Raw genomic sequence first — 11213 nt, 5'->3', positions numbered from 1 at the left:
AAAGCAGATGGAAGAAAGAAGCTGCCTGAAGGTGGGCAGGGGTGCAGGAGATCTTGTGCTGCAGTGCAAAGAACTGCACAAAGCTGCGTTTAAGAAACAAAAAATAGTGTATTTTATAGGTATCGAACACCACAGGTATCAAATAGGCAGCAAAAACTACAGCAGCCGCCCTCTTGCGGTTGGCACGGTATACATAAAATCAGATTTAGCCGTTCGTTAGAAGCAGGCGGACTACACTTCCCGGCGTGCCCCGCGCTCCTACAGCCCGGCGGACTGCGTTTCCCGGCGTGCCGCGCGGCAGCGACCCTCGCGCATGCGCAGCGCCGCAGTGCCGGCGACGTGGAAAGGCCGCAGGAGGGGGGCAGCGGCGCGTGTGCGCATGCGCGAGGAGGGGGGCGGTGGGCAGCGCCCCCGCGGCGCGCGGTGAGTGCGTGTCCGTTGCAGCCATTGGAGCGGCCGTTCCTCACACGGTAAGCGCGGCCTCAGCGCTCCCAGGCCTTAACGGAAGGCGGAGCCCGGCGCTCGGCTGAGGCTTCCTCGGCGTTAAAGCCTCCGGGGCGCGCTGTTGGCGGAGCGTCAGGCCGCGCGGCTGTGCCCGCAGCAGGGGAGGGCAGGTTGGAGAAGGGGGGAAATTTCTTCTCCAGAGAGCGGTGGAACACGGAGGTGGGGAAGCTCCCCGTCCCTCGGGGTGCTGGAAAACCATGGAGATGCGGCTGCAGGGGGGCGTGGTGGAGGGGATTGGAGATCTTTTCCAACCTTCACGCTCCTGTGGTTCCCGTGAGGAAGCTGAGGGTCGATGTTCTCCTTCCTGCTCCTGGGAGCGTTCAGAGATGCGGGAGCAGTTCACCCTGTGCAGTGTTTTCTCAACTTCCTGGTTATTTCCCACGTATTGGTCTCTTCTGAAGGGTAATACCCAGTAAGAGCAGTAAATATTTTAGGGTTGTGAAGCATACTGTCACTGGTACCGGCTCCTGTCTTCGTTCGACTTCTTTCATTGCGTGTGCTGCAGGTATAACACCTTCCTGTGTGGAAGGACAGGTGGAGAGGACAGGTGTGCTCAGCCTGGAGATGAGGAGACTCTGCAGAGACCTGGGATCAGCCTGTCAGTATTGAAATGGGAAGGGAAGAAGAATAGGAGAGAAGGGCACAGACTGTTTATCAGGGTCTGTGGTGACAGGACAAGGGGAAATGGTTTCAAACTAAAAGAAGGGAGATTTAGATGGGATAGAAAGAAGAAATTCTTTACCCAGAGGGCGGTGAGGCCCTGGCACAGGTGCACAGAGAGGCTGGTGATGTCCCATCCCTGCAGACAGCCAAGGTCAGGCTGGATGGGCTCTGAGCACTGCTGGAGCTGTGGGTGTCCCTGTGCACTGCAGGGAGTGGCACCTGATGGCCTTTAAGGGTTCCTTCCCACTCAAACTGTTCTATGATCTATAGAAGTACAGGACTACTCTCCCCTGTGTTGGGCACTTCTTGAATGCTCAGGGGTGCAAACAGTCTCCTGGTTCATTGAGTCTAATGTTGAAAGCCACTGTGTAGTGTAATTCCTAATTTTACTAATTTCTGCGTAAAAAGCAGTGAAATTGCTCCAGTGATTTTAAATTAAAAATTGTCATTGCTGCTTGCATTGCAAAGAGCTGAGGAAGGCGTTGCTTTGTGCTCTTCGTGGGCTGGAATCCACACAGCACACAGCTGGAGCAGCTGTCAGCTCCTTGCTGCTCTTCCCAGCACTTGGCAGTCTGAGTTAAATTCAGTAGGAAGGTATATAATGCAAGTGAATATGGAAGGTAGGTGGCTTTGATGCTTCCAAAGAGGTAATCAGATGAAAAGGAAGATCCCAGGCTGTTTGCAGTGTGCTAATGACTGACAGTTGGGCTTGCAGGGTTATTAAGTCACATGTCTTTTTGTGCAAAGGATGTATTGAAAGCAAGAAATGCTTTTTGGTGGCTGAAGAACCATTTTAAATGAGGATGGTTGTTTTTTTCCAAGTGTGTTATCTGCAGTGGGAAGCCTACTGTACCTGGTAGTAATTGCACAGCTTGCCAAGTGGCTTCCTTTGCACTCATCCTTTATGAAATGTAAAAGGTAGTTGAATTGGGAGAGACATCATGGCAGCCTAAGGCTGTTTAACTGTGCTTCAAAAAGCTGTAGCTTTCTGTTTTCTCTTGTAATAAAGCTTATTTCTGGCTGCTGGAGATCCTGTCAATGCTTAATTATCTTTACTGGGTGGAGGAAAGCCCTGACGTTTCATCACCTTCTTAACAAAAGGTGTTTGTTGGGCCCATGTCCTGTCAGCAGAGCTCCTTCTGAGTTCCTGCCTGCTGTTTGACTGTGACACCCAGTGACTAAGGGGAGAGGGGGCAAATAATCTTAATGTGAATTGGTGAGTGCTAATACGAGGACTGGTCATTGGAAATAGGGTAGTTTTGACTTTGGGTCTTGAAAGCAGTGGTAGAAAGGCATGCTGCCTTAGGATGTGCATCATGTGTCCAAACATGCATTTGCTTCTTGCTGGCCAGTACCATAGTGTAACTTTGTGTTTCTTTACACTGTATTTTCTTCTGTCTTCTTCCCCAAATGCTGATTACTAATGGATACTTGTGTCATTCAGTGTCATTTTTTATTCGAGAGCTACAGGTCCTGCTGGCCGGTGCTTCCATATTATAAATAAAGGGTTGTAGGTTCTTGAGATGGCACTGAGAATTGATATAAGCCGTGCATCTCCATATCAATTATAGAAGGTACGTTTTCCTTTTTTTTTTTTCTTTTTTTTTTTTTCTTTTGCAGTTCTTTCCCAGAACATTCAGTTTCTTTCAATATTCTGAAGTATTTCTGAAATATTCTACCTATAAGCAAGGTTTCCTGGAATCTCTTGTCTAGCTGTGAGCAGAAGGGCTGTCCTGGAGGTGGGATGGGAAGGAGCAGCTTGTGCTCCTTGGAATATGGAGACTGATTCCCACAGAAAACACATGTGGAAGGTGAACTGGAGCAGAAGGCATGGTGTTGTCCTCAGCTTTCACCTGTTCACTTGTAAGGGTGTACTTTGCTGGCAGCAAATCTGTCAGGATGCATTGCTTCTGCTGCTGTGCAGGACTCCTCAGCTTCAGTGCAACCTGTAGGGACCACATCACATCACAGCAGTGCTGCCTGCTTTGGGCTGCTGCTGCAGAACAGCATGGACACTAGGGCAGTTGCAGATCAGGAGGAACAAAAAGGATACTGTGTTTTTTTGTCTGCAGGAGAAAACAGCAGACAGCTCAGATGAGTAATCTTAAATTCTTTGAGATCAGAATTGAGGATATTTTGGAGTCTGAAAAGGAGTGGGTGGAAGAGAAATGGTGAATGACTGATATCTGGGCAGCTCTGCCTGGGATGAGGGAAAGGAACACTCCCATGTAGGTGTAGGAAAGCTGTGGAGGCAACCACGAGTCAGTACTGTAGGAAAGAACATGAGCAGAAGCAGTTTCTTGGGAAAAATAGGTAGGGGAAGCACAGATAGCAGTAGTTTGATGGCATTTTTCATTGGCTTACATTGAGGTATGGCTGATGCATCTCTGTTTTGTTTTTTTTTTTTTTTTAATTATTTTTTAACATGCTTTGAAATAAAAACATATTTTTATGCTTTTTCTGATTAAAAATAGAAAAATATCTTAAATTCTGAGGGTTGTAAATATATATATATATGTAAATATATATATATATATATATATATATATATATATATATATTTTTTTTGCAGCTGCCCTTGGGGTCATAAGTTCTCATTGTAGTGTGTTTGTGCATCACTAATCTCATTTAGCAGGGATTCTTCCCCCAAACAGTTCCCTGAGCTGTGCAATATGATGAGTGCATAACACATCAGGCAGGGCAGAAACATCTGCACGAAGGGAGCTTTGTCACTTTGCTGTCTCTTGCTTTCAGATAATGAATACTTCGGAGAACTAAGCTGCAAATTGAATTGTCAAATTACTTTCTGCTTTCTGGGTTTTCTTTTCCCTAGAAGTGAACAGAAAACAGTAGGTTGTACTGTTAAAAGAAACTGCAGTTTATCTGCTGGAATTCATGTTTTCTGGTTTTACAGCATCGGCATTGATTTGAGTTCTTCAGTCCTTTGTCAGTGCATTTGAAGCTTTGGATGTGTGTTACCAAACAAGTTTCCCCCTGGCAGCAGCTGCCTGGCTCATTGTGACGTGGGGACCCTTGTGGTACATCTGGCAGCAGGCAGTGGAAGAAGCAGGTGATATCATTACTTAGTCAGATGTTTTTGTTTGGAACATTTCTCATCCCAAAGTTCTGTGTGGTAGTGTAGTGACGAACAGAAATAACATTTCTGACTCCACAAAGGCTTCACAGTCCTTGATGTGTGCTGCAGTTTGGAATGGGCTCAGTGAGGAGGAGTGCAGGTGGGTGAGGATGCAAGCAGTGCATGTGTGTGCCTGCCCAGCTCAGCTGGGACTGGTGTGACCTCCTACCTTTGGTTTGATGGTCTCCCTTGCAATATGCCTGGAGGTGCAGAAGTGTTTTGCTGAGAGCAGAAAGCTGGGATTCTCAAAGGCAACCAACAAAGCGGGGCTTCAGGCTTACTGGAACTTTCTACTTCTACTAGAGCTGGATGAAACACATCTAACAAACATTCCCAGGCACAAACTCAACAGCTGTGCTTCTGCTTCAGGCTTTCAGTGCCCATTGCTATCAGCTTTCAGGCTGCTCACGGAGGAGTGGGATTGTCCTGGAGATTAGGAAGTCCCAGTAAGGACGAGTTTGGAGATTTTAAAGGTTGAACCTGATGCCTTCAGTGGAGATCATCTCTGAGGTGTAACTGATGTCTGTTCAGACTTTGCTACTTGTGGGTGCCATCTCTGCTCTTCAGTTTTGCAGATGAGTATTGTGTATGATACTTAGTCCACGAAGTATTGGATTGCAAATACTGCTGGAATATGAATGACTGTGAGAGAATTAAATATACTGTGTGGGTAGCAGACTTCAAATATTGGAGCTAAGTGATACCTTCTGGTAATGTCTTGTGCTTCTAGGACATTTTATTCTAGGATTACATGGGACATTTGAATGTCTCATTTGAATGTGTGTATGTTGATATTGGTGTCTCTATGTGTGTGTATAGATGTATTTTCAGGCTGCCTGCAGGTTCAGCCTGACAACCATGTGAGGGATCGTTATGGAAAGGGGAACTGCTTTGCTCTAAACTGGCTATACTGGGTGGTTGAGTGAGATGCAATCATTGGGAGACCAGTAGGAGACTTAATGGAACTGTAACTACTGCAGTAACATTATTTAAACAGAAGGCTTAGAGGGTGTGACAAGCTTGCTGGGAGTTCAAGAGTGCAGGTTACCACTAGTTGAGCTTGCAAGCTGTTGTTGTGTTTGAGATACCTTTGTGCTTTGGTAGGAGGTGTTTGTGTGTGTGAGAGGCTGGGAACACTGCAGAACTCTGGCTGAAGGTTGGCCAAAGCAGTTTGATAAAACAGCAGAAGCTGTGAAGCACATGAGTCCTTAACAGCCTAAGAAGCCTGAGGTTATGCAGTTGGATGGCTGTCCTGCAAGTCCATTTCGCCTCCAATTCTAGCATGTGTATTGCTCTTATCAGGAAGATTTGGTATGCAGAGTCATGAGCAGATGCTGTACGTAGCTGTACGTGCTGAATTGCTTTTAACCTGAAGAGGAAAAATGAGATTCTTGTAAACATGGTTAATAATTAATATCAAAGTTTTTTAGAAGGGACAGTGAATTCAAGATCTGTGCTTCCCCTCATCTATTTGAGGTTGAAATAGGTCCTGATGTGCAAGACACTTTCTTGTGTTTGGTCTGAAGCAACTGCAACTGCATGCTGGGGCTGCGTTCTGTGGCCAAACAGATGTTGCATGTAATAGAGCACATCCCTTACAGAGTGGGTTATGAGTCTTTGGGGATGTTCACAGCTTCGTGAGGAGAAAAGAGTCTTGGTAGTGGTGATACTATTACATTAAACTAAATGACTTGCTAATAAATATCTAAGCTTTTATTTTATTTTTTTTTAAGCTAACAGTTAGAGTGCTCTGCATTAAAAAGCAATTAGGTTTTTTTCAATGACCCATGAATTTGTTTAGAGTATTCGGAGGGGAAAAATGTAGATTTGCTAAGTAACCTATTGGTGTGGTTGGGACTGACTTTTCTGAGATGAATGGGCTTTCCTTTTGGCTTTCCTACTGTGATGTGTTAGGAGTCTGCTTAGTTTTGTATTCTAAGGTGAGTTTGGAACTGAGGTCCTGCAGAACAGCCTTTCTGTACAAAAGTGGCTGTTACCAAAATCAAGCTTGGGGAACATCCTTGGTAAAAGAGGATGAGATAAATTCTAAAAATCCTGTTTTCCAAACAGTGCCCAGCCTTTCTTCTGTTTGGAAGAGGTCAGCCAGGCTCTGGGGACGAGGGAGAGCTCGCAAGGTATAGTAGGTAGCAAATCACCATTATTTGAATGGGTGTGCCAGTGCTAAGAGCTTTCTTGGAATCATAGCACAGCATGGGTTGGATGGGATCTTAAAGAGCACCTGGTTCTAGCCCCTGGCTATGGGCTGGTTGCCAGCCATCAGCTCAGGCTGCCCAGGGCCCCATCCAGTCTGGCCATGAAGCCTCCAGAGATGGGGCATCCACAACCTCTCTGGGCAGCCTGTGCCAGCACTCACCACCCTCTGAGTAAAAAATGTCTTCCTAACATCTCACCCAAATCTCCTTTTTTTTGTTGTTTAAAGCTGTTCCCTTTTGTATTGTCACTCTCAGACCATCTAAAAGCCATCCCCCTCCTGTTTATATGCTCCCTTCAATACCAAAAGGCCGCAATGAGCTCTTCCTGACGACTACTCCAGGCTGAACAAACCCAAATTCCTCAACCTTTCTTCATAGGGGAGGTACTCAACCGTCTGATCATCATAGTTGATCCCAGGTTTGTTGGTTTCTGTAGTAGCTGGATGTTTGCAATCCAGGGCAGGAGGGCTAAGATGTCTGTGTACAACTTGAACCCCAGTTCCTGAGCCTCAGTTCTTCTACATATAAATGACAATCCAGTATCATATATTATCCACATTTGTTTCTTTGCTATTTGATCCTCTAGCTTTAGTATTCACTGACTTGATCTCAGAATTAATGCATGCTGGGACTTGTGTGGGTTTTTTTCTTTTTAAGTGGCAAAGTTTGTATTCAGGTAAGATGCATTCATCCTGTTCTGAGTAAACTCTCAGCCTAAGTTTGGAAATCTTCGTTAACTAATTACATCTTACAGTCCTTCAGTGCTTCTCTGCAGGTTTCACTTAAAATTTCACTTTGTGCCTGTTGTCACTGTGACAAAACTGCTTCTGCAGAGGATGCAGATAGATCTCATTTACAAAAAGCTTTAAAGACTCTTATGAGGTTCAATGATTGTTGGTATAGTTTGTTTTTTCCTAAACATTTTTCCTTATTTTTGTAGGATATCACCTGCTAAAGAACATGTCTTTATTTCCTAATAGCCTCCTATATTCTGCAGTTTGACTGTGCTAGCGTTTTGTTTCTGACATTTTTGAATACTGTGGATTTGCACTAAATCTCTAATACAAGATGTTCGGATTGCAGCTGTCTTGGAGGCTAACATTGCAGATTGTGGTTGCATCGTTCATCGTTCTTAGTTTTCCTCATTTTTATGCTACAAGGATGGTCTTTTCTGGAAGCAGAGGCCTCTGTGAAGATGAGGCAAACAAGTTGAAGTGATACTTCAAACAGATCCTGTACCTTTGTTGAAACAAGTCAATAGTTTCTTCTAGGAGGTAGCTTGCATCTTCTAATAGAACTGCTCTGGTTTTTACTTCTTAAGCAAGCTCCGGCATGAGTGTTTTGTTTACCCTGTAATTCAGTGCTTTACCTCTTGGTGGGGATGGTGGAAAAACTTCTGCTTTTTCCAAGTTATTAGTCACAGTTACATATTATCAAAATGTAGATGATTATTAAAGCTGATATCCTGGAAGTATGGGGGTGTCACTGGCACGTGAGATCTGTGTATTCCTTATTTGTACCAAGGACTTTAAATGTTTCTTTTTCTTTTTTTCCTTAAAGAAATGAAAGTTTAGAACGTGATTTGCCAGATAACAAAGATGGGAGCAAATAGCAGCAGCATCAGTGAGCTTCCAGACAATGAGTACTTGAAGAAGTTATCAGGAGCAGAGCCCATCTCTGAGAATGACCCCTTCTGGAATCAGCTGCTGTCCTTCAGCTTCACCGCTCCCACAAACAGGTACAGTGATGGTGTTTGTTGGGTAACTAAACCTTGGTAACATAGCCATAAAAGTGACAAGTCTTAAAGCAAATGTGTTGTTTTGCATTATTCCCGTTTGAGACAGCAGGGGAGTAAATGTCTTTGTAAACTGGACTCTTACCACCATCTTGTCTTTTTTGGGTTCCTTTCTTCCTTGTAGCTGCAATTGCTATTAATTCCCTCTGGCTGCCAGAAGAAATCAGCAATAGAGTTTGTAATGCTTAAGAGGATGTGAGTATATGTATGTATTTGATTTTTTGGAATTTTGTTTGTTTTAAAGTGGCTTTTCTTGAGTAAACCACTTTTTCTGCAGTTGTTGAAGAATCTAATGCCAGTTTTATTGTCATTCTTCAATTTTGATTTGTTCACACAGAGCTCCTGTCAACATAAGTGTTAATCAGATATTTTTTGGAAGGAGAAAAACTGACACAAAGTAATGAACACCGTGAGCTCCTGAGAATTTAATACAGATTAGTGATTGAATACACTTTCTAGTGAGGTATGGCTCACATGTGGTGACATACTTCTGTGCAGTGTCTTGAAAGCTGCTCACAGTGTCTTTGAAAGACAAAGACCACATTTATTTTCATAGCATCTAGGAAAGCTGATAGATAATCTACCTGGGTTGTATTACTGTGCCTGTAAGCTGAAGTTCAGACTCTTTGGAGGGAAAATGGTTAAGGTGAAAACCTCTGTTTTTGTAGTGGTTGAGGAAGAGGAAGAATTTTGGTTTCTGCATGGAGAGAATAGCCAACAATTAACAGGAGAAGAGTGAAAGATTGTAGAGCTTGAAAAGGGCAATACCCATTTGGCAGTAGATGAGAGAACAGCGCTTTTTGTCTGTGTTCTCTGAGAAAGCAAGAATTCTGGTTGCAAGTGGACTGTAAACACAATGGAAAATACTATAAGTTATGTCCTACTGTGTTTGTTTTTTTAGTTATATATATCAAACAGAAACAATTTATTTTGATTGTTCCACTGCCCCTTTCTCTTACAAAGCAAAGAATTATTTCACAGCTCGATTTGGAGCTTTTGATGTGCCTATTTCATGCTCTAAGGTCCAATGCAGAGTTGGCTCATTTAAAAATAAACTTAAAGAATACATATTATAAAAAAAAAAAACAAAAAAACCACTTTATCCAAAAGCAGGTTGAAGGCTTAATTAACTGAACACCAGATGGTGCTCTTGCCTGGGAGCGAGAAGGGATCTATTTTTAGAGGCCTCCTTTGTGCAGTGTAATTGAAAGGAAGCTGATATTTCCCATTAAGTTGCATCTACCTGAGAGGATGGTTTGACAAATGATGTCAAATGATGTTGGCTGCGCAGCATCCTCAGCCGTTGTCTAAATCAGATAACCTTGCCTGCGGGAGCAGTACAATAGAGGTCAATGTTCATTTTAGAGATGGAAAGCTTGCGGAGTATCAAGTTAACTCTGCTTGTTTTAATGAGGCTTGAGTGGAGGTCATACATTTGACAGCAGTGAGGTGCTGGGTTTTGGCAGGTACAGAAAGGAGCCAATTTCCACTTGCAAGACAGAATTTAATGTTTTTTTTTCCTCTTTGTGAATGATACTTTTTACACTAGGCTGTTGTAAGTTATGTTTATAATAGGTGATGGTTTGCAAGTGCTGCTGTGAGCCATACAAGTGCTGTGTTGTCTTCATGGAGGTAGAGCAAAAAACATTATTTCCTCATCTTTTTGCAGAGATGAGACTGACAGAATCCTCAGGTAGAACAGGATCATGTTCTCTGGATGCTTCTTTGGAAGTTGGTTTGTTCTATGTATGGCAGTGCTGTAGGGAAAAAGGAAGAGGAAAAATACAAAAAGAAAAGGCAGTAGGGAAATGAATCCTTTTATTGGACCTAACACTTCTTGGGTATGTTGTAGCACTGCATAATTTTGGCATTTGTTCGTTAGAAAATGTGAAAAGCTCCAAATTGAGCTGTGAAATAGTCCTTTACTTTGTAAAAGAAAGGGGCAGTGGAACAATCAAAATAAATTGTTTCTGTTTGATATATATATATAACTAAAAAACCAAACACAGTAGGACATAACTTACAATATTTTCCATTGTGTTTACAGTCCACTTGCAACCAGAATTCTTGCTTTCTTAGAGAACACAGAAAAAAGGCGCTGTTCTCTCATCTACTGCCAAATGGGTATTGCCCTTTTCAAGCTCTACAACCCTTCACTCTTCTGCTGTTAACTTGAAAGTGTGCATCAGACCTTCAGGTGGCATTTATAGAATAATACACTTTTTGAGGGATTTATCTTCCTCAATAGGAAAGAAAAGATGTAATGACCTGTAGTATGTGTTTAGAAGGGTTGGTAGTGGCAGTCTGTATACAGAATGTCCTTATTGCTTGCTGTGCTGGGGTGTTTTAAGGCAGTAACCACTGCCAATGTAAAAGCTGCATTTTCAGAGTCAGAATCATTTAGAATGGAAAAAGACTTCAAGGTCATCAGGTCCAGCCATCAGCCTGACCTGCTGAATCCCATCACTAAACCACGTCTTTCCACAAGTGCCTTGATGCCTTTAAAATATACCTAGTTGAAACTACTTTCTTGAAAGAATTCTGTGCAGTCAGGAAGCGGATTTCACCTTTAATGACAGTTTTGTTGAAGTCTGGGAATATTCCCTCAAGAGAGCAAATTTTTGCTTTAATGAAGGACTTTGAAAATGCTGGCCAACAGATCACAGAAGAAGAGGGCATTCCTGTGAAGCCTTAAACTTTTTCCTCAAGTGTGAGGGAAGTAATCCTGCACTTCACATTCATCTGGATCTATGTAATTCCCTTTCTTTTCTGAAAAGCTGTTCCCTCCACGTACTCCATAGGATTCTGCTGTGGTTACTTCATTGCAGTTAAGTGTAATGTGTTCAAAAGGATCGATTTAAATGCGTTTTAGATGTTTTTGTCCCAGACAGTGATCTTCAGA

General features: G+C 43.1%; 1 protein-coding gene across 10 annotated transcripts in view; it reads left to right on the top strand.

Moving 5' to 3' along the window:
- Positions 1-315: 315 nt before the first annotated feature.
- The window catches only part of DYM (dymeclin), a 152247-nt gene continuing 141349 nt past the window's right edge, over positions 316-11213 (top strand). For 4 of the 10 annotated variants that reach the window (XM_031597102.2, XM_031597109.2, XM_090131976.1 and 1 more), the window contains exons 1-2: positions 316-470; positions 8077-8254. In XM_031597102.2, coding sequence (XP_031452962.1) covers positions 8115-8254 — 140 coding nt within the window. In that variant the 5' untranslated portion in view covers positions 316-470; positions 8077-8114. Of the gene's footprint in view, positions 471-497; positions 664-1681; positions 2742-4092; positions 4238-4279; positions 4404-6415; positions 6439-8076; positions 8255-11213 lie in introns of those variants that run through there. The other 6 variants (XM_090131980.1, XM_090131981.1, XM_090131978.1 and 3 more) reach the window with 6 other exon arrangements.

Source organism: Phasianus colchicus, chromosome Z, assembly GCF_987193195.1.
Source record: "Phasianus colchicus chromosome Z, bPhaCol1.hap1.1, whole genome shotgun sequence".
Classification (NCBI taxonomy): Eukaryota; Metazoa; Chordata; class Aves; order Galliformes; family Phasianidae; genus Phasianus; species Phasianus colchicus.
The sequence above is the reverse complement of the archived record's forward strand: the minus strand, read 5'-3'. Positions and strand labels throughout refer to the sequence as shown.